The sequence below is a fragment of the Bactrocera latifrons genome, unplaced genomic scaffold, assembly GCF_001853355.1.
Source record: "Bactrocera latifrons isolate USDA-ARS-PBARC rearing strain unplaced genomic scaffold, ASM185335v1 scaffold_82, whole genome shotgun sequence".
Lineage (NCBI taxonomy): Eukaryota > Metazoa > Arthropoda > Insecta > Diptera > Tephritidae > Bactrocera > Bactrocera latifrons.
Window position 1 is genome coordinate 915,850 of NW_017537512.1, and position 26,808 is coordinate 942,657.

Sequence of the window (26,808 nt, forward strand, 5' to 3'; positions counted from 1 at the left end):
TTGGTGTACAAATGGAAATAGACTACAGTAGCGGCACGACCGCTTGGTGCTTGACGCATGGCTTCAGCTTCTTCGGTGGTCACCCATTTGAGAGATCCATCCAATTGTGGCACGTACCATCCACCTTCACCAGATTGCCTATCCTCATCAATGGGGATAGCCGAAACTGTAAGGTAACCAAAAGAGTTTTAAGTTGAATTTGAGGTGTTTGCTCGTTTTCGGTGCTTAAATGCTTACCTGCAGCAACAGCAAGTACTAAGATGATCAAGCCTTTCATGTTAACTCTTTAGTATACCAAATAACCAATAAGTCTGAAACGTGAACCACACTTATTTTTATACCAAAATTTCAGTCCACATTTATCTCAATAGTCATGCGAGTGTAAATTTATCTGATTCACATGTAGGCTTAATATAGAATAATATATGGCTGCGAAGATCGCTTTTAAAAAACGGTAGGGATATCTTATCAATGCGTAAATCAGTGAAGAAAAGAAGTCAATATTTTTGACATTATAAATCCACTTACATATGTAGTTTGCTTTGAAGCGCAACATACTGGCCATTATTAAACCCCTATTAAAAAGTGCCTAATATATAATTTTGATAGCATCAAATGGTTGCCAAAATATTAAAACAAAACAACAAGTCAGAAGCGCTAAGTCCGGATATAACCGAACCGAATACTATATATTTTACTATCGGAATTTGCATGAAAGGCGCAGAAAAGTCTTGACCGATGTCATTCATAGGTATTCAGTAGAAAACCTCCTTAAGTTTATGAAAACTTGTCCATTTAATTTCATTAAAATCTCACACATTTTTTCCCGATATATCCGGTATAAAATAAACCGGTAGTTCGAACATCTTTACATTAGGTATCAGAATCCTGTGTTCGAGGAAAAGTATTGACCATATTTTTATCCATTTTTGAGACAAGACTACACTACACTATAAAAAATATTTCTGTTAATTTCAATAACTTACCTCACGGATTGGTCGATTTCCTTAATAAAATATTAGCTACAGTCTTTGAAGTCCACATTCGGTGTCCAAAGGCTTGAAATGTTATAGTTTGAATTCGATCATTTTTGCACAATTTATGAAAAATTTAATTTCGCTATCACTTGGAGGGGATGACGGACAAACATATACATATATATATAGGTCTTTATCTATTTACCGAGATTTAAGTGTTACAAACAAACATTAGGTGAACAAAACTATTATACTTTATTACAACACGTTTCGGGAGTATACACAAATTGTTGATATTTTTTGCTGTTCTGAATTTAGCGATAACCAATAGAATCGCGAATGTTTTTAGTTTATGAGGAGGCACATTGCTGATATCGGTGTTCTATTATAATTTATCACCGCGAACAATATGAAATATATTTTTATATGTATTATATATCAATATATTTAAATAAATTTAAGAATGACAATTTATATAAATAGAAAGTTCTTTTATTTTCTTACGAGAAATAATAGCTCGGATCGAGTTCGCGAAATTCAAAAGTTTGTGGCGTAAGGGTTATTCAGGTGGCTAAAGCTACATATTATACATCACGTGCTACTATTTGTATGTTTACATATCAGAAAAAATGTGGAAAACATGAATTTCGGCGTATAGGTACTTGTAAAATATTTACAGCAATAATTCAATTGAGTCAACACTTCACCCTTTCGAACTTTTAGCTGATACATAAACGTTTAAAGCTGGAACAGGAACATTTCTTAATTATTTGTTTTATCATATATCACATCGTATGTTACTTATATACTATGTATATGTTCATAAGTTTACACTCACGAACAATAAAATATATTTATCATTGCACAGAAATTACGATTTATGAACGATTTGCGCCACTACTGCTTCGAGCTACGCCTTTCTTTTCGTCAGTGTTAATGTCATATGTATTTGACGTCCAAGATTGGAGGATGACATTAAATATTGGAAAAGCAAATAGCGCTCAATTTTTTTGTTTCTAGATTTAGGGAAAGTTTGATACGACTTGTTAAAGACTCTGGTTTTAACTTTGGACTGTAACGATTTTCATATGATATTTTAAACTTCTGGAAGGAGACAGAGAACCCAGCATACATGAAATTTCAACATAATTTAGTAAAATCCGCTATGAATATCAGCCATAACTACATATATACATATATTAAGGCAATACATAAAGTACTTATGATATTTTACGCAAATGTTCGCCCGGCGTATGGCTTTTTCAAGTTTGGAAACAAAAAGACGTCGCACGAGGCCAGATCTGTTAAAAACGGAAAATGGGGCGGCGGTTTTTCCTACAAATGTCCTTTTGATCCCTTCCAAAAACATGAATAAAATCCCCGAACGATTTTATACAATTTTGTAGCGAACTCCGAACAAAACCCCTTTATCAATAAGTATTTCGGATGTGAAGAAAGAACGGAAGTTAAAATTATCATTAAATGGAAGTGAACGCAGTTATGTAATGTTTCCATCCCTTTGCGTTTTCTGAATCGATATGTTTATTTTTAGATTTATTTGTAATAAAATGTTATAATTTTTTTATATTTTGTTAGGTAGAAGGATGTATACCAGGAATCACTTAGAAACAGCAAGATTAAGTTACAAAACAGCACAACTTTAGTAGAAGGAACTAAAAGGAAACAAATATAAATCAATTGGCATTGCCGCTGCCACTCTGCTGTTTATTCCATTGTCATTATTCAAACCAATCTCTTTTAACACACGTTGCACCCTGTACCGTTTTTGGCTGCGAATTTAATTTTATTAAAACAATTGCTTTCTGTTCTCTCCCTCGTTTTCCCGCTTTTCAATTGATGAAATTACTGTTGCTGTATAATTAAAAAATATTTGTCCATATGCCCTAACTAGTACCAAATACGTTAAACAAAATATTAGAACATATATTGAACATCCCCTTTCTTCACTGGTATAATCTCCGCTTACTCTGTTATAGCCGAATTAAATATCTTAGCCGAGTTTCCAAAATCATTGTTTATTATTCATTTATGGAAAATACACAACCATAAAAGCAAATTATTCGGTCCATCTATGCGTACAGTTTTGATTCGTGCAAACGTAGTACAATCTCATTTCTTCTTCAGCACGACGTGTTTGCGCTTGAAAGAACACTGCTTCCCTATGTGAGCATTTAGGACAGGCATGATCCTCAGTACGGGGCAAAGTCGGGTCAGATATCACATCCGGTACTATATGAGTAAGCTCACTGCGAGAAGATTTATAAATTTCCATTAATAATTTATCTAATTCAAAGAAATAGAAATCTTACTCAATTTCGTGCATAATTTTGTTCACGTATATGCAATTCGAATCAGCCTCCTGTTTGTAATCGCAATTTCGACAAGCGTATAGTAGCACTTTGTTTTCTTTATCTTCTTTGGGATACAACATGTTATTACTGCAAAATAAAGTAATAATTTAATGTAAGAACGTACTTGGTCCAATAATACGTACCATTCTTGGCAGAACCGTATACCTACAAATCCAGGGCCTTCCGAATTAGCGTTATCGAAAATGGACATCCTGCTTTATTTTTTATGTCAAAATTAACTTTTATTACTATTATTTAGAACTATTTTAATAAAACACTAAACAAAGTGCAATATATAAACTTCTGGACGCGGTATTTGGCAAACTTTCTATTAGAGATGTGACAAACGGTATTTTTAACAATCGATATACTATCTATCTATAATGGCAGCTTATTTATGTATTTATTATGATGTACATATGTTGCTAAAATTTAGCAGTTGTTTTTTATAATGAGCTTTTCAATATTTGCCACTATGAATAATTATACCATATATGTAAATATGTAATATCATTAGTTTTAGTCAATTGCTGTAGTTTCATTCCTTCTAAGTCACGCAACTCTTATATGATAAGATCCCGCATCTCTCATCAGCTGTTTTAAATAGTAAACAAACTTGACCGGTGTAAACTTGTAGATGGCGTGGCATATATATTAAATAATGAAATTTGCTATGATTAACGCCAATATTCTTGCTGCAATAAGTGCCGCTATAGCTGTAAGAGCTATTGTGTCACTATATTCATATTCTGGAGAAGGAAAGCCACCCATGTATGGCGATTACGAAGCACAAAGGCATTGGCAAGAAATCACAACTAACTTGGAGCCTAAATATTGGTACAAGAACACAAGTGAAAATGACCTATTATATTGGGGATTAGATTATCCCCCTTTGACAGCGTATCACAGCTATTTATTGGGTATTGTCGCCGGAAAATATAATGAAAGTTTTGTTGAATTGACCAAATCACGTGGTGTGGAATCCGATGCACACAAAACATTAATGCGTTTGAGTGTATTGTTTGCTGATGTTTTTATATATCTGCCAGCTTTGCTAGTACTTTGTAAAGTGATTTTAACTCAACAAAATAAAAAATCAATGCGCGTCTATCATATAGCAATGATTTTATATCCTGGACAAATCCTCATAGATAACGGACACTTTCAGTACAATAACATATCGCTTGGTTTATTTTTGATTGCCATAGCTGTTATATGTAAGGAAAAACATTATGTAGGCTCATTCATATACACATTAGCATTGAACTATAAACAAATGGAGCTTTATCACGCCCTCCCAATTTTTATTTATCTGCTCCGCACATGCTTTGACCAAAAAAGGTAATAAGAACAATATAAATATATGTAAACTACGAATCGTTATAATTCCTTTACCACTTTATATTACAGTTTTTCACAAAAGCTTAAAAAGTTCTTAATAATAGCCACAATTGTTGTAAGCACATTCATTTTATTATGGTTGCCGTGGCTAGGATCGTTGGACTCTATTTTGGAGGTGGTGAGACGTCTCTTTCCCATTGGACGTGGTGTGTTTGAAGATAAAGTTTCAAACTTTTGGTGTGTCGTAAATGTGGTTTACAAAATAAAGTAGGTTTTCAAATTCAATAATATTTTTCAAGATATACACACTTTAATAAGTTAAACCTCTTTCAGAAATAAAGTTTCAAATCAACAAATGGCTATGCTGTGCTTAGGTGTTACTGCTGCTTTTGTGCTCCCAATTAACGTTCATCTCTTCTTCAATAAAAGAAAAGAAACTTTCTTGTTAAGTTTGGTGAGCACCGCCATGACTTTTTACTTGTTCTCATTTCAGGTAAGCATTAATTCCAATTTATTCGAAAATTTTGACATTTATTTCAATAAATTAATCTAACTTATATTTCAAATGCTTATAGGTTCATGAAAAGTCTATACTACTTGCCGCTGCGCCCGCATTATGTTTATTAAATAGCTATCCACTGGAAACCTTATGGTTTTTGGAAGTTACTGTCTTCAGCATGTTTCCTCTATTTATAAAAGATGACTTGACAATGCCATTTTTCGTGCTGATGTTTCTTTATCATATATGCGTTAAAGATATTATTTTGAAAGAATATAATTATCGACAATTTAAAAAAAGAGTTATGTCAGTCGTATTTTCTACGTCTGTATATTCCATGTTTATAATTGCATGTGTGTCATTGTTTGCACCTGCGCCCGCGAAATATCCACACATTTGGTCTTTACTGATTAGTGTTTATAGTTTTGCACACTTTTTCTTATATTTTTGTTTCTGCATTTGGCAACAATTTGTAAATAATTTTACAAAAATAAAAGCCACGTGAAAAATAACTATTGTTAAATTAATAAAAGTTGAAAACAAAAAAAATAAAACATCTCAATATACACACCATAGTAATTTATTTTTTATTATCGCTATGTTACATATATTTTCAAAAATGTTTGGAAAATCTTAATTTGTAACATTCACGTATTTTTGTTCAACGTTATCACACCAAAGTAATTGTTTTATTATTTTCTTTGATTTAACAAAATTACATACTTTTTTTTAAATGTTTAGAAAATCTTAAATTGTTTAACTGCGTAACAAAAAAATGTATGCTATCGTTTACACCCTGTGTTTCAATTCTTATTGGAGTTCGTTTATACAACAACTTGTAGTGACGAGATTTTTCCGGTGCCCTACCTACGTGTCCAAAGCAAAATGAAAACTAACCGGTGTTCAATTTTATTAATATTAATTTTCTATACTATTTGTCTAACTCAGGCAAAAATTATTAATAAGAATGTTGATCGTTCGTTAGATATATCAACCCAACTAGTTAAGGAGCTAACTAAAATAACAGCAACCGATAGCAATGGCAAGCCGATTAGCGTGTACACGTTCATTGTACCAGCTGCAGATCGTAAAAATTTAGCATTTATCGCCGCAAGAGATGAAAATAAAAAAGAGCTAAAATATACCGAAAAATTGGTTGATGGAAATTACCAATTCATTATTGCATTCCCAAAATCTACGGCCACTGAAGTGTTCACTATTGAAGCCGTGTACACAAAGAAGTTAATACCTCATCCCCGTCAGATACCACAGTCGGGGAAGCAACTTGTAAGGTATGAGGGTAATCTATACTTGAATTCATTGTATGACACGAAGAGTCAAAAGCTTAGCGTTTTATTAAGCTCCGCTAATATACTCTCCTATACACAAAATAAGCCCTTCAACGTTGCATCTAATAAAATTAAATATGGACCTTACGAAAATATCGAAGGTAAGTAGTTACATATATTTCTTTCAGATATTAAAATAACTGATGTAATTTATCACACGCTAGCTTTATCAAATCAATCACTTGTCATACACTATGAAAACGAACGCCCATTTTTAACTACAACACGTCTTGAGCGTATTATAGAGGTGTCGCATTGGGGCAATATTGCTGTGAAAGAAAATCTTTACATGGAACATACCGGTGCTTTGTTGAAGGGTTCTTTTTCACGTTATGAGTTCCAAAAGGATGCACGTTCCGGTCACGCTATTAAATCGTATAAGACGATTTTACCTGCATCAGCAACTGATGTTTACTACCGTGATACTAATGGCAATATTTCTACGTCAAATATGAAAATAATGCGTGACTTTGTTGAATTGGAATTGCGGCCACGTTTCCCACTTTTCGGTGGCTGGAAAACACACTATACACTCGGTTATAACATACCATCTTTCGAATATCTTTTCAACGCCGGCGATAACTATCAATTAAAAATGCGTCTAATCGATCACATCTACAACGATATGGTAATTGATGAGGCGGAGATAAAAATCATTTTACCTGAAGGTGTCTCCAATATCGAATTAACAACACCATATCCAGTGAAGCGTCTACCAAATGAAGTGCATTACACATATTTAGATACCGTTGGACGGCCCGTTATAATAATGTCTAGCAAAAATCTGGTAGAAAATCATATTGCAAATTTCAATCTAAAGTACACTTTCTCGAAGATTACACTTTTGCAAGAACCACTTTTGGTTGTTGCTTTCTTCTTTATTATTTTCATAATTGCAATCATTTCAATTCGTCTTGATTTCTCAATTAGCACCACACAAAGTCACAAAGACTAAAATGATTTTTAGTTAATAAGTTATACTAAAGAAGCAGGAGTGTAAAAGTTACTTTAACTTTATTAACTAAAAATAAACCTGTAGACTTCAAAAAAATAAAAAAATAAAAAATAAAAATAAATAAAATACATTTTTGAAATTAATTTGTTATGATTGTTAAAGTATGTACTCGTATACAGATCTAAGTAAGTGGTTTAGAAGTCGTTTATATGTGAGTTGATAAAATAGTCGACATAATTTTAATTTTGCCTGCTACAATATCTAGAACGAAGCTGCGAAAGGGTCACTCTCGTTTTTGGTGACAACTCGAGCTCTTCGTCCACAATAGATTGTAGTTTGACTCTAAGTACGCCATCCACTGAGTGGGGGCCTGTGATGGTGTTAATGGCTCACCTGTGAATGGCGGTCATTGCATGTCTGAAGTTAGTTGTGTCCGAAATCTGGTCAGCGCACTGTTTTATGGCGTCGACGTAGTTGCGGAAGGACCTCTTGGTGCTCCTAGGAGGCGACTTTATAATCTTCAATCGTATTATTGAGAGCGGATTAATATATATAACTGTCATACAAACTGATCGATCAAAATTTATTTCTAGTATGCAAATCTATGTTATTTTACAAGATATTTTTACGAAATTACAAGCTCTGAATTTGAGATCGAACTACTACAACGCATAGCTACCGTACAAACTGACCGCTCAAAATCAAGTTCTTGTATCGAAATCTTTGTGGCTTAAGTGCCACAGAAGTGAACTTTTTCCCTTGTTTATTATTTTTGTTTTGCTTAACTTATATAACATATTCAAGAAATTATGAACCATTATTTACAAAAGTAACTCCAACCAATGCATAACTTTTTAAGGCTTAATAGAATAGATCAGATAAAGTATATTTACATAGAAAATGTATCTTTAATTTACAATGATATTCCTTTAAATATCTATAAAATTTTCGAATCTATAACAATGTAAGAAATATTTAATTTTTGTTTTGTTTGTTTTGCATTTAACATACATACAAGTTTTAATCTATAATATATATTATACGACACATAATCAACACAACAATAAAATTGCTGCAATAATTTACTGAATAGCCGGCACGTTGTACAGCTGCTGGATGTTCACCTAAGGTTTAAGAGATAATTATTTTAGGAACGTTGCAAAAAGTCAGTACAAAATAGTACAAATACACACACCGTTTAGTACATGCACGTTGACAGTTTTAGAATTTGCATTGGATGGTAAGCAAGCATATCTCCCGGAATCGGAAATTCTTGCTCTTTGTATCAAAAGATAAGACGTTGTAATGTCGCCCTTCTCGGTGATAACGGAAACGCCACCACGTGGTGAATCGTAATTTATTTCCTTTTTTGAAAATAATTAAAATTTTAAAATTTAAAAGAAATATTTTCGTGCTATTTACCTCATTATTGTGAGTCCAGTGCACTGTCAATGGCGGATCGGGCAGATGTTTGACAATACAAGTTAAATTAACGGTTGAGCCCATATCAATATACAACTCTGGACCGCCAGGAATGCTCGTTATTGGCTCTGGAATTGTTTTCAAATACAATTTCGTTAAATATTACTTTCATTCAATTTTTGTAACCAATAATTTGGAAGTTCGTTAACTTACCAACAACAGAGAAAACCATTGTATAGCCAACAGGAGGCGTTGTTGAAACTTGGCATTCATAAACGCCGGAATCTCTTATTTGCGGAAATTTAATCTAGAATGGGCAAAAAGCACTATTAAAAAATACTAGTATTTATATAAACTCTTTTGTTTCGTTTTTATTTTATAAAATATATATTTATTTACATGTAATATATTAACTAATTATCTAATTAATTATTTATATTTGTGGCCTACCTGCAAGGACCAATCGCCACTTAGCTTGTTATATATGGAAGTGAATCGTTGATCGGATGTGTAGGTGCTTTCGCCCACAGTCAGTAGGTGTAAATCTCTATGTCTAATCCATGAAACCTTAAGTTATGGTATTTTTCAAATCATTGTTTAATAAAAATAAGCGGGTTAATAAGTTGTCTAGTACATTTTTGTACACAAAAAACGTTTATCAAATATTGAAGCTGACAACAAGACTATCAAAGAAAATTGCAAAAATAAAATCTTTAATTTTTTTAGGAAAATTGAAGTAACAAAAAAAAACAGTTTTTTTAGCTTTGGAAACTATTCCAAAAGCTATTTACTGGCAATACATCTTCTACACACAAATGCACTATATCTTTCCACCACTTGGCTCAATGCCCATCTGTTGGCAATTATTATTACTCACTGTTTTGTTTCCAAGGTTCTTAATACGGCAATTCAAATGCGCTGTTTTACCAACTAACGATGTCACATTTTTCGTAGCTGATGTATCAAAGTAGGGCCCTCTATCAAGCGGTCTACTTTGTTTCAAATATGTGTCCCCCAACGAATCGAATGTCTCCTCGATACCCCGCGATTTTTGCACAAACACTGAAGCGTTGGTTTGTTGGTTGTGATCAATATAAGCATATTGACAGTCGATTTTTCTGTGGAAAACTATGCAAGGCATAAATTAACATAATCAATGAATTGTTCGCTGTTATTCTAATTAAGCGTAATAAATATTAGATTTGTGCAATATTTTCAACAGGAAATATGTCCACAAAAATTTTGTGCAATGTAATATGTATGACTGCTAAAATGCAATTTTTGTGTCCATATTTTAACAGCGTGAAAAAATATGCATTATACATATTTGTTAAATTCTACTCACATATAAAAATTATAGCTAATACACAAATTGCTTTTAAGTTGCGGAACATTTTATTTAAAACTGTTGAAGGTATGAAACTATTTTGGTTTTTTCAGGTCACAGGACATACTTTGGCTTTCAACACAACAGAAAGTTTTTACTATGAAATGCACATAATACTTCCTTGACATAGGCAAGAGCCTGGTAATTGCACATGCGCTTTGGTTGCGACATTTTCACTTGTACATTTAATGCTTGTAAATTTTATTTTACATTAAACCCTTTTTTGAACAGCACAATATCGATAATGTAATTAATAAAAAAATTAAAATAATGTATGCGAACTAAAAGTATACTTTATTAAAATTTTTATAAATTTTGTTATTATTTTTATATTTCGACCAGTAAAAATATGTATATACGTTATAAAAGGCTAATAAAATTTTTAGTGTTCTCACACGGGTTAAAGTTCAATGTGCGCAGGAAACCAATGCTTTTCCTTTTTGGAAACTGCTTTGTTTTATTTCAAAAAGCGATTACCGGAAGCCAGTCAATGTTATAATATCATTACTAAATTGACTACAAACTACAAGTGATTATTTTTGAGTACAAATCCAAGAACAACATTTAAGTTAGTTTAAAATCAGTGATATTGGTAGTATAACAAAATAACAAAACGGAGATAGATGCAACAGTTTACAGAATATACAAATGTAAATTTAAAATATGAAAAACGAATATACACTTATTTATATAAATCGATTTACTTCCGTCCAAGTAATCGCTACATATCGATAATATATATTTCACTTAATCACCCTGTACATAGCAGTCACTCGCATTTCCAGCAATTTTGTTATCAGTGCAGCTGGTGTGTATGATAAAATTAAAATAAAATGATTGCACTCAAAACAATACGAAATCATTGGAAAAAATCGTTGTTTGCGACTGGCGTTGCAGGCTACGGCATTTATTATGCCAAAACAAGTTTTGAGTAAGTCAGCTTAACTATAAAAAATGTGAATAATATGGTGTAGTCAAATCGTGTGCTTTTTTATAGAAAGTTGCCATATAAATGAAAGTGTGAATTTGAATATTGTAAACAAATGTTATCAAATATTACTTTTATTTTAATGAATAAATAAAATTTTTATAGTATATCCCAGCATATGAAAAATGTGTGTGCTGAAACTGTAGCCCTGGGAAAAATCTGTGATAAGCCGAAACATGTTTTAGTCGTTTTAAATCCTGCTGCTAATAAGAGAAATGCTGAAAAAATGGTAAACATTGCTACCGAACAATTATATTGAATTAAACTTACTTTTATTTCCATATGCTATTAGTTCAAGGAATATTGCGAGCCCATATTACATTTATCCGGTTACAACGTGGATATTATAAAAACAACACAAGAAGGGCATGTCAAAACTTGGCTAAACGAAATGACCGTGCGTCCACATGCAATTGTGGTTGCTGGCGGTGATGGCACAGCCTCTGAAGTAGTTACCGGCTTGTTGCGACGCAAAGAGGGTAAATGTCCAATTGTTTTATTGCCATTAGGACGAAAAAGTACTACCGCGTTAAAATATCTTGATTTAAAACCCGAAAACAAACTAGAACGTGTGAAATCACTTACAGCCGCTTTAACGCCATTACTCCAAGAAAAAGTAAAGAATGAAAGTGTCATGAAAGTGGATTTCATTAATGACACAACAGAAAAGGCGGACGCAACAAAGGAAAACGCAACAGTTTACGGCTTGAACGACTTTTCTTGGGGACTTTTACGTGATGTTGAGAGCATTACAGATAAATACTGGTATTTTGGACCATTAAGACAATATGCTGCAACATTTTTTAGTGCTTTTTCAAACAAATTAAATTGGAATCTAGCCACTGACTACGTGTATACGCCGCCTTGTKCCGGCTGTAGAAATTGTCAACCGTACGAAAATAAATCGTATGTAAAGAAGTTTCTGCCTCGAATGTATACAGTTAGGGATACAAATACTGCCAATAATATAAATTCGTACAAATTGAACGAAGATTGTGATATGAAAACCGAAGGACATACTAATGTGAATCAATTAAATATAACATGTAAACAAAACGTGGGTGCCACCTCTGAGCTCGAAACAAGAATGATTGATACACTTACGCCAGGCTTTGACTTTGTTAAGCAAATAAATAAAGTTATTGGCAAAGAACTGGCGCCAAATAGCACAATCAAAAGTAGAACAATACGATTGCAACCTACGGACAAAGCTGCTACGGAAGCCCACTACTCGATAGATGGTGAGGAGTATGCTGTTAAACCTTTACGCATTGAAGTTATACCAAACGCTATACAAATCTTTTGTAATTAAAGACTCTTTTTTAAGTAAAATACTACTTGTTTGTTCTATACTAATTTTTATATATAGCTTTTACTTTACAATCTATTACATAATTGAACAGAAATGAGCTTACTGATGTCCTGTAGTTAAAATATATTGGAGATTTTCTAGGAAGTGTACTAAGTATATATTGTTTGTCAATAATCTCAAGGACATTGACAATATTGTGCAAATAGCAAATTGTATAATGGAAAACTGCAATACTGCATGTTCGAGCGCTTCCAGCTGGTCTTTTCCGCATATTCGAGTTCCAACTCTTTTATGGTAGCATAAGCAGGCGATGCCTAACAAAAGTTGAGCGTTAAAACAAAGTTTATGTGACAATATTATACAAGGCAACAAATACACACCTTATTTGCAAAGATGGTTACCACAAACTTGCCCGGTTTGAATGTTTTTACCACTCGGTTTATAAGTTCGGCATAGTTATTCATTGACACATTGCTTTCAAAACTAACATAAGAAAAATTGCTTTCAGGTGTTATATGTATTGTCATATATTCTCCCTGCAATGAGATAATTGTGCACATATGCTCATTTAAGTAAATAGCGCTATTTATTTATTTTTTTTTCTTACCTTGTCTGCTATGCCGTTCATTGAGTAACCACAGGGATCAAAAAGGAAATCATCAATTATCATATTAGGCAGTAATTTATCTATGCCTGTAGCCTAAGAAATATAACAATTTAGTTTCTCAATTCTTAATGCGGATATTCTCTTTACCCACCTTTGTAACTTCTGCGCCGGTTTCATATTTCTCTTTCGAAAATTTGGCCATCACATCTTTGTCCAGATTTTGCATTAAAATTTCAATAGTCTGATCTGGTTCGGCATTATCGAGTTTACGTGGCCGTGTCACTTCCTTCTTATACTTGCTGAAAGTATATAAATACCAGCATTCTCTATTGATTGAACCTAAACAGTATGAACGACCTTCTTCGAAGACGGTATCAAGATACTCGACTTCTTCACAAAAACCACGATGTGGAAAGGCCTGAAAATGATGTGTATTTATAATATATGCGTTAACAAACGAAATAATTACACCGACCTGCAACTCTGGACGTGAGAAATTCTTTCTGGAGTAAAATAAATCGGTTATTTCTGTGAAACCATATTGTGGCACTAGCTCTAAAAGTGGTTTCAAGCTCTTCAACAATGTTGTGGAACCGCATGTTTTTAAAATCCAGCGCTGCTTCGAAACGAACATGCTACTTTCACTGCAATTGTGGTAGCAATCAATGAATGTTCAGTAATTTATATATATTTATTAAATTAGTTACCTTAAGACATAAGCATCTATGGCATCATTTTTGGTAAAACTAATGATTTCACATTTTACTGATTGCAATAATGTTTCCCAGCTAGCTCTGAAATTAAAAACAATTTTATATAAATAGAAAGCATGCTGAAAATTGTGCGTGCGCCTAATAATTAAATTAAAAGTTTAAGTCTGGCTCAGAAAGCCAGCATTTAATAGGGCACATTTTTGATAACCTTTTGTAAGGATTGGTACTTAGTGATAAGAACAATATTGAAAAGTGTGTATGTATGCTGATATGTACAGAAACTAGACATATATACAATATATTTTTAAAACTGTCGGCATATACAGCCTGTGTATCTAATAGTTTGCGTTCTTATCACTAATTGCCATCAATATTTGATTGCTGGAAATTGTAACAAAGTCTGATCTGCGGAACCGGAACGACACCGTTTTATATCCGGCCACTACTAGGCTAAGTTACTGCGATATTGGAGAAACATACGCATAAATTTCAGAATGTTTCAATAACTGGTACCAAATTAATACATATTTTGCCCATAATTTCTCACTGCACGTAACTATTGTGTTATTTATCACATAAATGTAGGTATATAAAATTTACCTGGGTATTTTCCTCAAATCACATTCGTCGTTGTCATCATCTTCGAACCAAATTTCCAAAAGCTTTTCTACGCCTTCAAAGAAGTATACAGAGGGTTCGGCCACTATTCCATTCAACATTTTTTTAAATATTATTCTAATGGGCTGCACGCTGAAACAAAAGTGTGCAGCTTGTATTAAATTTAAGAAAATCACAGATAACACAAAACATATGTAAACACATAAACACAATAGATTTGTTCCATAACTGCTAACTATCACTAGCTAGCCAATTTTCTGTTCAAGAGAGCACAAGTAGAGAGCGTAAGAAGCAATGATAGCTGCAAATTTTTTCATTGTTTGAATTGTGAAAATTCGATTCATTTATTTTTAAGATTTGATATAAAGTGATTGTGGATAACCACATTTTGATATTTTTATGCTAATTTCTGCTTGCTCTGGGTAGTAATTTGCTTTCTTGCTTTTTATGTTAGTTAGCAGCTAATAGGAGTTGTAAAACAAGCCTACTGAGCCAAAGAAGTTACCATATATATTTAAAATCGCTTTGAACAGTTTTGTTTTTAATTGTATGAAACTTAATGAATTTTCGTTAAAAAATTCTTATATACATATGTATATACACATAAACATTATAGTCTGGCAGCCCGGCTGATCGCATTCTGCAAAATACCGTGTTATATACGATATGAAAGAAAACATCTGGAATGTCCCACCGACGATGTTGAAAATTATAGTTCCGTTACAATAACTATTTGTCAATTAGCATACAGTTTTTAATTTTGAAATTCTGTGCAATCTTTTCGTGATTGTGGAGCAAAAGTGTGATAAAGTAAGGTTTATACATGTCTAAACTTCTTGATTTAAGCGTAAGGCAATTAAGAAAGGAATTGAAGCAAGACAATTGCTAACGAAAGGGAACAAATCGAAATTGCAGGCGAGACTATTACAATCAATGGAGGCCGGGGGGAAAATATCGAAAAATATGAGTTTTCAGATGTGATATCCAAAAATGAGAATGAATTACATGCTTTAGCAGATAGTAATAGCGGGGGTACAGGAGTGTCATACAAAATACTACACAAGTTGGAGATATACAACAACGTATTGCAGATGATATAGTTAAAAATTCCGCACAATTGAAGGAACGTGTGCAGGATAGTGCAACTTTCTTGGAAGAACGTATTCAGGAAGAATTGAAACAGCGTACATATGTATACTGACTTGGCTAAGTTTAAATTTATCGGTGCACTTAAAGAAAGTGGAAGCAAGGTTATTACATAGTGAAGCAATCAATGACAGCTGATTGCACGACAAGAAAAATTAGAATGCGATTGGTAGAAAAGCCATCCGAGTGTTTAAAATTATATCCAAGCTACTGATAGAAATGTGGAGAAGCACAACTAAAACGTTTGTAGAAATGAAACACTTGACAATAATCTACCAAAAGTCGTTGACTCCCTACACTTAAGTCTACCAATATTTGATGGAACGACGTCTGTTTCAATTTTCAAACTACAATTTGAAATGTCTGTAAAGCTTGATAAATGGGACGATGTGCAAAAGTTAGCTGCATTGGTTTAGCTCTTAAAGGTCCTGCTATCACGATTTTACAAAACTTTATGGATATGACGAATCTTAATTATGAAGCTGTTATGGCTGAGCTGGAAAGAAAATATGGTGGTGAGCATTGGTGACAAATAAACAATATGCAACTAGTCAATCGCGTGCAGAAACCTAATGAGACAATATTAGATTATGCCAACGCTAAGCTAATGATTCGAATGATTTTCTAGCAAGAACTAAGATTTCAGAGTTTTATAAGAGGATTACGTGATTAGATGTCAAAGTCAAGGTTAGACCTAGCTAGTGATAATTAATATTCCAATTTAGAGAAAATATATTGACACCTATAATGGGCATTGCTAATGTAACTGAAACTCAAATCGCTTTAATTATGCAAGAATAATTATATACGATATCGCAACTGTGAATAATATTGTAACACAAAAAAACATGTAGTTATCTTTTTTTTCTTAATTTCTGAACAATTTAGTTAAAAGCTTAACTTTTTTGACAAACAAAAAATATCTTCAATTTTATTAAGTTAACCAACACTACACAGTAATTTTAATTCATTATGATCACCCTATGCGCCTACACTTTATTAAAGATTTGCAACAATTAGTAATAACAAAGGTGCAAAATATACGTGTAAATTGAACAAAATTAATTTATAATGGTAAGTGAATTTTTCGAAAAAATGTGTATATTTCGTAATATTATTATTGTTTTATATTAGCGCTAATTAAATACAGGACAGGAGTGTCAATTTCCTATCTAATTTGTTGTTTTAAACGTTGGTGCCTTATTCGTTGAGTAATGTCCAGTAAGCACTTGAAATTGCTAGGAGTGGGAAGGATTTTTGATTGTTTCGATATGTTAATTAATATATATATTATATACTAGCTGTGAAGAAAATGTAGCATGATTTTTTTCAAAACAGTCTTCCTTAAGATACCGGTAAATTAGTTTTATGTTTAGATAGTTGTTTTTGTATTAATATTAATTATTTATTTATTTAACATTAATTTTTTTTTAATTTTAAATAATTAAATTTTTTTTCTGCAAACACAAATACCTATTTACACTTATCTCTTCCAGGGAACCAAGGAACGTTCCGGCGTACTCGGCGAAGTGCTTAAAATAGATGTGTTATGGACAAAAAAACTAGTAACATTTGTATTCCAATATATACCGTTTACCAAATTACGGCTACATTGCAAATGTTTGGAGATATCATGCAACGGCATTGCTTGGTTGGCTGGCTGGTTAGCATTTATTTGGATAGCTGATAGCAAATCACTTTACCAAATGCAGTTAAATTTGCTTTTTGGTCTAATACTAGATATTATCATAATTGCTGTGTTGAAAGCAATCTTTCGACGTCGGCGACCAGCAGTGTGTTCAGATATGCTCACCTTAGGACCTGATAAGTTTAGTTTTCCTTCAGGCCATGCGTCCAGATCGGCATTTATATTCATGTTTTTCACCGTGCTAAATCCAGTTTCAGAGTTATTATGGATGCCAATATTCTCGTGGACACTAAGTGTGTGTTTGTCAAGAATTTTACTCAGCCGGCATTATATATTAGATGTACTTGGAGGTATGGGTGTTGGTATTGTTGAAGCGCTTATTGTTGGTCTACTGTGGATTGGTGAAAATGCTGCCTCAAATATTATTAATTATGTCACGAATGATTATTTACCCGGTGGAGAAGAGTAAAAATTATTATTTTTTGCATTGTATAAAAAAGTTGTATACTTGTTACGCAAAACGTTAGCCAAAATAACAAATTGATGTGAGTGACTCATTAACAAACTAAGCATAGGAATATAAAGTGTACTCTGTGCAATGAGATAAAAGACACAACAGTTTTGTGATAAATAGCTAACACCTAAGATTTTGTATTGTATTAATAAAAAGTAAATATGTTTTAAAAATTACACAAACTTTTTTATATCCTGAATGAGAGGTAACGTTGGATATCGTATGTGTATATATGTATAAATGTCTGTATGAACGTGAATTAAATTAAGTCAAAGGTATCATAGCTTAAGTACCACCAAGGATTAAACTTTTCATGATTTGTTTGAAAGGGACACTATCGAAAATTTAAATTATTTTCGTCTTAAAACTATAGTATTTGTTGCTTATGACTGCAGTTTACAAATAAGGCTGTATTTATTAAAATTCATGCAAACAAAAAAAAAAAAAATCGAAATTCCTCTTACACAAAGCAAACAATTGCTATTTAATAACTTACACTTAACACTAAATATTTATTTCGAAACTTTCAAAACATTCATAATACAAACATAAGATTATTTTATAATCATAAGAAAAATAATTTATGAACCGCACGACATACAGGCATCTTTATTTTCCAGTGAGCAAACCATATCCGCCAAATTTTGACTGCGATTTGGGGAACCAGCTTCATCTACCGGAGGCTGAGCTTTAATTTCATCATTCGCCTCCTTGCGGCTTTTATCCACAGTAAATTGTATAGCATTTGCAGCTGGTTTCGTACGCAAATAATACATGCCCGTCTTGAGACCTGCCTTCCAGCCGAAGAAATGTATAGAAGTAAGCTTACCATAGTTGGGCTCAGCCACGTGTATGTTGAACGACTGACTTTGATCGATGAATGCACCGCGATCTGCAGCCATTTTGATTGATGTTTTCACGGAAATCTCCCAAACAGTTTTGTATAGATCGCGTATGTGCTGTGGTATGGATTCAATATTTTGTATGGAGCCGCGACTGGTTATAATATTATTCTTCATATCATCATCCCACAAACCCAACTCGGTTAGATCGCGCAACAAGTGATGATTTACAACTTGAAATTCACCTGAAAGCACACGACGTGTATAAATATTGGAAGTGTATGGTTCAAATGACTCATTGTTGCCCATAATTTGTGCTGTTGAAGCAGTTGGCATGGGCGCAAGCAGTAAAGAGTTGCGGACACCATGTTGCTTTATTTTCTCCTTCAATTCGGTCCAATTCCAAAGATCAGTTGGTGTTTTATCCCACATGTCATACTGTAGAATACCCTTACTAACGGGTGAACCTTCGTAAGTTTCATAGGGGCCAAGTTTTTCGGCTAATTCGCAACTAGCTTCCAAGGCGCCATAGTAAATTGTTTCGAATATTTGCTGATTCAAAAGTAATGCTTCTTCACTTTCGTATGGATAACGCATTAAAATTAAAGCGTCAGCAAAACCCTGTACTCCAATACCGATGGGACGATGTCTGAAATTCGATTTCCTTGCCTCCGGTAAGGGATAATGATTAATGTCTATTATTTTATTCAAATTACGTGTAACGGTTTTGGTGACCTCTTTGAGGCGCTTAAAGTCGTACGTTTTTTCGGGTGTGACAAACATATTCAACGCGATTGAAGCCAAGTTGCACACAGCTACCTCATCAGGTGCTGAATATTCCACAATTTCGGTACATAAATTACTACACTTAATTGTACCAACATTCTGTTGATTACTCTTTCGATTACAAGCATCTTTATACAACATGTATGGTGTGCCGGTCTCCACTTGCGATTCAATAATGCTAAACCAAAGACTTTGTGCTTTTACTTTCTTATTAGCACGTCCTTCCTGTTCATATTTCAGATATAATTTTTCGAACTCTTCACCCCATACTTCATGTAGACCGGGACACTTGTGTGGACACATTAGCGACCAGTCTTCATTGGCTTCTACACGTTTCATAAATAGATCAGGTATCCACAAAGCATAAAACAAATCTCTGGCGCGATGCTCTTCTTTCCCAGTGTTTTTCTTCAAATCCAAAAATTGGAAAATATCAGCATGCCATGGTTCCAGGTAGATGGCAAATGCGCCTGGACGTTTACCGCCACCTTGATCCACATAGCGTGCTACATTATTGAACACTCGCAACATAGGCACCAAACCGTTTGATGTGCCATTTGTACCCGCAATTGCAGTGCCTTTTGCACGTATGCAATGTACGTTCAGACCAATACCCCCAGCAGATTTGGAAATCAATGCACATTGATGTGCCGATGTGAAAATCCCATCAATGGAATCGTCCACCATGGTCAGTAGAAAGCATGATGACAATTGCGGCTGCTTGGTGGCAGCAGCGAATAGCGTTGGAGAAGCATGCGTAAAATAACGTTCGGAAAGCAAGTTGTATGTTTCGATTGCTGCATCTATGTCTTCGCCATGTATACCGATGGCAACACGCATTAACATATGCTGTGGTCGCTCAACAATTTTGCCATTTAATTTTAGCAAATAGGAACGTTCAAGAGTTTTAAAACCAAAATAATTATAACCAAAATCGCGGTCATAAATAATGGCAGAGTTTAAGCGATCAGCATTCTGCTTTACGACATTATAATGAAAGTCGGATATTATCGGAGTTGGTAATCCCGTTTCGTCGCTCACGTGGAAATAAAGCGCACTTATAACATCTAATTCGGAAAATGTGAATATTTACATTATTCATGTAACCATGGGTAAGTTTTTTAAGATTTATTTAACTTTGTGGAAAACAATTTGTGAAAACACTTACCGGAAAATACTTTTTTAGTTTCTTTATGCAAATTTGATATAGCTATGCGAGCAGCCAATGTTGCATAGTCGGCATGTTGTGTTGTAAGACTTGCAGCTATTTCAGCAGCCAAGTTATCAAGCTCTTGTGTGGTGACTCCACAATACAAGCCATTTATAACCTTTAACGTGATGGCCACCTTTTAGGAGTAATTAAACGGTTATTAGCACTTTCTATGTACCGATGTGTGGAAATATAACCTATACATATGTATAATACATTTAAATTTTATTTACCGGATCCACGAAATCCATATTGAGGCCATAGCAGAGCTTTTGAACACGAGAAGTGATTTTATCGAAGTGTATATCTTCTTTACGCCCATCTGTAGAAAATTAATAACTATTATTAAATTCTAAAATTTTATAGAAATTAAAGTTATGTTTGTAAAGGGAAATTAGCCATTGCCGGCCAATTAACCGCACTGTTGAAATGCAATGCATAAAGAGCTACATGCATAAGTATGTATGTATGTACATAAAACCATGTTCTATATATCGTACATGTCCAGACATGTCATACATAAAGCACCTATTTCACAACTATTAATTACTTTGTTAAAAAATAAAATCATAATTACTAGAGTATATTTATGTATGCTGAAGTTGCTTAGCCATTAAACCCTTCAATCCATAAAGCATGGAATAATTTTAAGCTCTTCTTAGGCAAAGTAATCATAAGCATGATGCACATTTTCTTAGAAATAAAATTTGCAATACCTGCCCACATTTTAAACAAAATAACAAATAAAATAGTGAAAAAGGTAAACTTACCTCTTTTAATTACATATAATTTTGGTGATTTCATTTTAAAGAAATTATTTTAGACAATTTACAAGAACCAATTAAACTGTAAAATGAGGCAAATTCCGCAAGTAGAATGTTGCTAAAACGCGCCAAAAATACTTTTGAAGTCGGCATACTTTCTCAATTGGCAAATAGCTTGAGCGAAACAGAACAGAGAGCCATTTCCCATTTTTTTTTTACAAAGTAACAAGACGCAGCTGAAATTATAAACAATGACGTTGTAAATTTAATATAATATTATACTAAATAACATATAATATATTTCTATTTATTATTGTTTAAAAACAATAAATATTTTTGGGCAAAACTGCAATTCTCACAATACACAGCAATATAACAGGGTGTGCGTGAACCACAAACGATTGTAAATTATAAATAGCGCAACTATAAAGTTGGTCTCTCTATGCTGGCAGGGTTCTTGCACAATAACGCTAGTACATGGCAATACTATACATGATTGGTGTTGTTCGTTGCCTTGTAATCATGGTGATTGATTTGGTCTGCCTCAAATAAGCAAAAAACTATAGTTTCTTTTGATAATGTAGAAAAATCGGTGTATACAAGTGTTCAAAAGTGTTTTTTACCTATCCAAACATTAAAATTCAGGGCATATATACCCGTTAATAATTGTAAATAGAGTGTTAGTAGATGTGATAAGGACGATAAGAGATTTGCTGTTGAAACGCGCTAGTTGGTAATTGTTGGCAACAACGTTTGATATGATGCAGATGCGTAAGCGCTCGCAACAAAACAAAAAAGCGGATATTCGGTCAACTCATTCAATAAACACAAAACAAAAGCATATATACCAGTTGTGTTTTATATGCGAAGATATGTAGATTGAACTGAACTGAATGTGATGATTACATATATTTGTGTACACGTTTAGATTTTATCACGATTTTTATGTGTTGGTGTTTGCATGCAATGCGTTGAATTATTTTTGTGTAACGGAAACTCTGGATTTTCTTGTGTGTGAGAGAAATGTCTCAAAATGTCTTGTTCTGGCTGAACATACTAGTATAGCGCCTTCATATTATTAGATTTTATTGTGAATCTGTTCGGATGCGTTAAAAAGGGCGTTCTGTTTTTTTTTATATATATATTATTAATTAATTTATAACATTGTATATTGTTTTAAGATTGTGAAGTGCTTAAATTGTGTGAAACAATAATTTCAAATAATCCAATAACTATGTGTAATGTACCACCTAAGTTCTTTCAAGTTTGTCGTTTATGCCTTACTTTGGTCAAAGAGCATGACGTTGAGGTGCTGCAAATATTTAATTCATCATCATCGGCAGCAGCTACAGCTACAGCGACGACGAAAACGAATGATTCGTTTGGGTCTGAAAATGAAGCAAAAGAAATCACGGAAATTACCCCCAACCAACAGTTTCACCATCATAAACATCATCGACAAATCCAATCACTTCATTTCGGAAGGCCACAAAGTAGCTGCAGCACAAAAAATGATTGTAGCTCTGATAACCTATCTCTATCCCCTGTACCAGTTTTTAAGAGTGAGGAAGAGATACCAGATAATAATCTAAGTACATTTGTGCCGATTGTGCCTTCTTCCATTGTTACAACTGAGACTTCTACATATGGAATCAGTCAATTGATGTCTAAATCATTGGAAATAAACGAGGCGGGGGGCTTTTCAACAACTAATCCACATATACAATCAGAAAATGCCACACATGTGAAACGCAAGATTACATTATCCAATGATAACGAAGAAGGCAAAAGCAATGATGGCATATCTCTGGGAGAGGAGGTGTTCAAGAAGGAAAACCATGATGATTCATCACCACATATTACCATTCAAATACTCAGCTGTCTCTCTATAAAGGTACGTAATAAGTAGGAGATCCGATTACGACACCACTGACAATAATTAAACTGATAGGGTTGCCGGCTAATTTGTATTTACAAAATGCAAAAATCTGTTTACTTGCACGTTTTACTGCTTAACCAAAGTTTTTATTTGTTCAGCAAATCTATTTTATAACTTGACTGTTAATCGACTTTATAAGTGTATAGTATGTATATATAAAATTGTGTTATGTGTGCATTTGCTGCGAACGGAAATCGTGTTATGTTATCTAGCATGTGCATGTTTGCCTGCGACAGGAGTTATCAGACGCATATCAACATATGGTGAAATTATCAGGCGATATCAGTTGTGCAGCACAGCACGTGCAGTGAATCTCCTTTTGTTAGTAAATAAAGCTGTTGTGTGTTATCGTTGTTGTGCAAATATCGATATTAAGCCTTAGTCAACAGTAGTGTTGCCAAATTTTTGCGCGACCTTGTGTGATAAAAATATAGCTGTATTTTCTTTTATATATGTGAAGTTAAAAACGAAATAACTATTAGAAAATTTAATTTAAAATAATTTGTTTAGATTTACTCATATAAACTAATTAAAAAAAAAAAAACATTTATTTTGTAGATTTCACCAGGTGATGGCTTGCCCGCCATTATATGTAACAACTGCAGAACACAATTGAATGCATTTTGGAACTTTCGATTGATGGCTCAAAAAGCAGATTTTACATTAAAAGAATTAACCAAGTTCTCGAAACATGTAAGTTTGAAAAAAATATATATATATAAACTGTTGCAATCGGAATGCTCTTCCTCTGGGCACCTTTACTGTGGTGAACAAAATAACCTTAATTTTTTCGGTATTTGATAAAAAGAAAAACTTTAATGTTTGCAACATTTATCGAAAGTATTATACATTTTGTGGTTTTCGAATATATGTACATACATATATTATACGTGTATGTTAACTTCCAACTGTCTTTCACAGAATTCTGTCGAATCCGATACAAGTTTCGCCGGCAACTCAAAATCTCCTCCTTGCGGCAAGTCTTCTTCAGAGCGTATGGCAGCAAGGGCTTTAACCGAATTAAGTAAATCCTCAAAAAATTATTTTGCTAATTATAATCCTATAATTGCTACTGCCGATAATTATGCTGAAGCTAGCACACACACTCCTGCAGTAGTCACTAAAACGTTGCATAAACCGAATATAAATGAAAATGAAGATATTTTTAATGCTGCATCTTGCTCTTCAAAAACTCCGCCCATACTGAGAAAAAAATTACGCGCGTTATCGCCACCATTAGCGCCGCCCCTGCCGCCTCCACCGCCGCCGTTACAACAAGACGCCAGATCAGCAGGTGAAACGAAAACAATTGTACCGGGGAGTCAGGCAACAACGGATGAAATGTTATTAGAAAATCATGCGACCACAAAGTATTATACGAATAATAATACACCGTTAAGTTATGATGGTCTTATATCGCCAAATACAATTGCAAATAGTTTAATAAATTTGAAAAACGAAAACTTACCGAATATTGAGAATATTCGTAATCTACAACAAAAACTCGAAACGGCGGCAGTGCTTATGGATATTAGTAAAAAAGTGATCATATCACCACCATGTTCGAATCGTCAGTCTCCAAATCTACCTTCAATGCAAACAACAGATGAAAGTATTAAAAATTCTGTGATAAAAAATGAACGTCCATCAAATGAAAAGACAGCAACAACTACAGCAACAACTGTGACAGAAACAGTCACAGCAACACAACAAGATGGAAAGGAAATAGACTTATCAATTAAAAAAGCGAAACACGAATTCTCAAATACACAACCAACAACTACAACAACAACTGTATCTCAATTATTACATTACACTCGTCCTACAATACTCGAATTGCAACAGCAACATCAACAAAAACAACAGCATCAACCACCACCACCACCACCACAACAACAACAACAACAAACACACATACAACCTGTAAATTTAGAATTAGAAACAACAAGTATTATTAAAGGAAGAATTGAAATTAGAAGTAGACCTTGTAGTAATACCCAATTATCAATACCTATTAAAAAGGAAAATACAACTGCATACACAGACTCCGATGAGAGTTCCGATTCGAATCGTTTGGAAATGGATATGGGTTCCATGTTGAATGAACGTAAAACGCCGGATAGTATAACATCGGAGGAGCAAGCAACAGATGTGGCGACCACACAATTGTGGCAGGCGCTTGCCCGATCAGCTGGTAAGTAGACAAAAATCAGTATAGCATATATCTGTCATAAAAACTAAACGTTCAGAATCATAATAATGTTAAAAGAAGTGCATCTGTTTAGAATACTAAACTTCGGTGTGGTCGAAGCATACGCTTTTTCTTATTTTTAATATAAATTATTAGAAAATATATTTTAAAATCTTATTACAATCCAGTAATCGCTTTCTATTACAGCCAACAACGAAAACAATCAGCTGCTCCGACATATGATACATCAATCGCTTGTATTCCCTGCGCCGCCTGCTGCTTTATCGGCTGAGAATGTACCTGAGGAACCGATGGCATTACTAAAGGCAAATCCCCAGTCATTAAATTTATTTAATACAAACTGCAACATTAATTTTTCGCCTTTGCAGAATGATAATATAAATAAATTATGCCGACGAAAACAAACATGCCCGACGAAAAATGATACAATTGAACAACTGCCTAATGTTATGGCTGTTAATGCTCAAAATCTCGAGATGAATGCCAGTACACATAATCAAGTCGCAGTGGCGGCCGCAGCTGCAGCAGCTGCGGCTGCCTCCATGCAGGATAAGAAGGTATTTTATTTTTATTTTGCACGCAAATAATTTATAAACAAATTGTTGAATTTTCTGCATATTAGAACAACAAGAATGCTAATGTTAGCCCAGCCGGTATTATAAGTAATCCTAAGGATATGTCCTGCTCCAATTGTGGCACACTCACCACGACTATTTGGAGACGTAGCATTCGTGGTGAAATGGTGTGTAATGCGTGTGGGCTTTACTTTAAATTGCATGGTGTAAATAGACCGCATTCAATGCGACGTGATACGATACACACACGGCGGAGACGTCCGAAGGAGTGTGAAAAGTCGAAGAAGAGTAAGTTTGTGTACAAAAGATTATTGAAATTACAGTAAATTATTGAATGTGTGTCAGTGTATTAAGTGTTATTTTGTTTTTGGAAATAATTGGGTCTAATGGTTGAAATTTGAGGTTATGATATTAACTAAATTATGGTTAATTTAATTAAGGCATTAAAAATTGCTTTAAAAGTGTAACTCATAAATATATGTAAACTATACATATATTTACATATAATGAACTGTACGTTTCGAAGTGCTATAATTTGTATATTAAGAAGTCTGAAAAATTTTCTTTTTTAGTTCAGCTAATGTACGTTTTTACAAACTATAAAAAATAAAAAGAAAAAAAAATGTAATAAA

At 33.6% G+C, this 26,808-nt stretch overlaps 10 protein-coding genes and 1 pseudogene across 13 annotated transcripts in view; 6 read left to right on the forward strand and 5 right to left on the reverse strand.

Annotated features, from left to right (window-relative positions):
• LOC108976986 (phospholipase A1-like) overlaps positions 1 to 329 on the reverse strand; it is a gene marked incomplete in the record, with an annotated part of 1,197 nt that extends 868 nt beyond the window's left edge. Inside the window, 2 exon segments of the mRNA XM_018946455.1 lie at positions 1 to 166; positions 238 to 329. Coding sequence (XP_018802000.1) covers positions 1 to 166; positions 238 to 277 — 206 coding nt within the window.
• Positions 330 to 2,993: 2,664 nt separating this feature from the next.
• Positions 2,994 to 3,666, reverse strand: LOC108976988 (DNA-directed RNA polymerase II subunit RPB9). The gene is made up of 3 exons (XM_018946458.1): positions 3,493 to 3,666; positions 3,308 to 3,436; positions 2,994 to 3,244 (listed from the first exon to the last, which is right to left on the reverse strand). The coding sequence occupies exons 1-3, from the start codon at positions 3,558 to 3,560 to the stop codon at positions 3,055 to 3,057; spliced, it is 387 nt and encodes a 128-aa protein (XP_018802003.1). The 5' UTR covers positions 3,561 to 3,666; the 3' UTR covers positions 2,994 to 3,054.
• Positions 3,667 to 3,812: 146 nt separating this feature from the next.
• Positions 3,813 to 5,694, forward strand: LOC108976949 (probable dolichyl pyrophosphate Man9GlcNAc2 alpha-1,3-glucosyltransferase). The gene is made up of 4 exons (XM_018946401.1): positions 3,813 to 4,690; positions 4,760 to 4,957; positions 5,024 to 5,183; positions 5,266 to 5,694. The coding sequence occupies exons 1-4, from the start codon at positions 4,011 to 4,013 to the stop codon at positions 5,692 to 5,694; spliced, it is 1,467 nt and encodes a 488-aa protein (XP_018801946.1). The 5' UTR covers positions 3,813 to 4,010.
• Positions 5,695 to 6,020: 326 nt separating this feature from the next.
• Positions 6,021 to 7,557, forward strand: LOC108976985 (dolichyl-diphosphooligosaccharide--protein glycosyltransferase subunit 1). Its single transcript, XM_018946454.1, has 2 exons — positions 6,021 to 6,639; positions 6,703 to 7,557. The coding sequence occupies exons 1-2, from the start codon at positions 6,075 to 6,077 to the stop codon at positions 7,491 to 7,493; spliced, it is 1,356 nt and encodes a 451-aa protein (XP_018801999.1). The 5' UTR covers positions 6,021 to 6,074; the 3' UTR covers positions 7,494 to 7,557.
• Positions 7,558 to 8,495: 938 nt separating this feature from the next.
• On the reverse strand, positions 8,496 to 10,381 carry LOC108976987 (lachesin-like). Its single transcript, XM_018946456.1, has 7 exons — positions 10,261 to 10,381; positions 9,793 to 10,043; positions 9,366 to 9,482; positions 9,129 to 9,222; positions 8,916 to 9,043; positions 8,689 to 8,857; positions 8,496 to 8,617 (listed from the first exon to the last, which is right to left on the reverse strand). The coding sequence occupies exons 1-7, from the start codon at positions 10,307 to 10,309 to the stop codon at positions 8,514 to 8,516; spliced, it is 912 nt and encodes a 303-aa protein (XP_018802001.1). The 5' UTR covers positions 10,310 to 10,381; the 3' UTR covers positions 8,496 to 8,513.
• Positions 10,382 to 11,072: 691 nt separating this feature from the next.
• LOC108976950 (acylglycerol kinase, mitochondrial) lies at positions 11,073 to 12,647 on the forward strand. Its single transcript, XM_018946402.1, has 3 exons — positions 11,073 to 11,233; positions 11,396 to 11,519; positions 11,583 to 12,647. Exons 1-3 carry the CDS (start codon positions 11,136 to 11,138, stop codon positions 12,600 to 12,602), a joined length of 1,242 nt encoding a protein of 413 aa, XP_018801947.1. The 5' UTR covers positions 11,073 to 11,135; the 3' UTR covers positions 12,603 to 12,647.
• Positions 12,648 to 12,710: 63 nt separating this feature from the next.
• Positions 12,711 to 14,641, reverse strand: LOC108976951 (S-adenosylmethionine decarboxylase proenzyme). The gene is made up of 7 exons (XM_018946404.1): positions 14,523 to 14,641; positions 13,917 to 14,003; positions 13,685 to 13,853; positions 13,361 to 13,627; positions 13,210 to 13,302; positions 12,983 to 13,138; positions 12,711 to 12,916 (listed from the first exon to the last, which is right to left on the reverse strand). Exons 1-7 carry the CDS (start codon positions 14,639 to 14,641, stop codon positions 12,779 to 12,781), a joined length of 1,029 nt encoding a protein of 342 aa, XP_018801949.1. The 3' UTR covers positions 12,711 to 12,778.
• A 624-nt stretch (positions 14,642 to 15,265) lies between these two features.
• LOC108976997 lies at positions 15,266 to 16,339 on the forward strand (annotated as a pseudogene).
• A 297-nt stretch (positions 16,340 to 16,636) lies between these two features.
• On the forward strand, positions 16,637 to 18,024 carry LOC108976995 (phospholipid phosphatase 6). The gene is made up of 2 exons (XM_018946475.1): positions 16,637 to 16,760; positions 17,183 to 18,024. Exons 1-2 carry the CDS (start codon positions 16,758 to 16,760, stop codon positions 17,801 to 17,803), a joined length of 624 nt encoding a protein of 207 aa, XP_018802020.1. The 5' UTR covers positions 16,637 to 16,757; the 3' UTR covers positions 17,804 to 18,024.
• A 307-nt stretch (positions 18,025 to 18,331) lies between these two features.
• Positions 18,332 to 21,686, reverse strand: LOC108976994 (ribonucleoside-diphosphate reductase large subunit). The gene is made up of 4 exons (XM_018946474.1): positions 21,457 to 21,686; positions 20,920 to 21,008; positions 20,645 to 20,822; positions 18,332 to 20,543 (listed from the first exon to the last, which is right to left on the reverse strand). The coding sequence occupies exons 1-4, from the start codon at positions 21,488 to 21,490 to the stop codon at positions 18,430 to 18,432; spliced, it is 2,415 nt and encodes an 804-aa protein (XP_018802019.1). The 5' UTR covers positions 21,491 to 21,686; the 3' UTR covers positions 18,332 to 18,429.
• Positions 21,687 to 21,954: 268 nt separating this feature from the next.
• Positions 21,955 to 26,808, forward strand: part of LOC108977008 — an 8,499-nt gene continuing 3,645 nt past the window's right edge. The window contains exons 1-7 of one of the 4 annotated variants that reach the window (XM_018946493.1): positions 21,955 to 22,324; positions 22,706 to 23,344; positions 23,948 to 24,082; positions 24,311 to 25,583; positions 25,788 to 25,906; positions 25,970 to 26,158; positions 26,224 to 26,464. In XM_018946493.1, coding sequence (XP_018802038.1) covers positions 22,313 to 22,324; positions 22,706 to 23,344; positions 23,948 to 24,082; positions 24,311 to 25,583; positions 25,788 to 25,906; positions 25,970 to 26,158; positions 26,224 to 26,464 — 2,608 coding nt within the window. In that variant the 5' untranslated portion in view covers positions 21,955 to 22,312. Of the gene's footprint in view, positions 23,345 to 23,947; positions 24,083 to 24,310; positions 25,584 to 25,787; positions 25,907 to 25,969; positions 26,159 to 26,223; positions 26,465 to 26,808 lie in introns of all 4 variants that reach the window. The other 3 variants (XM_018946490.1, XM_018946492.1, XM_018946489.1) reach the window with 3 other exon arrangements.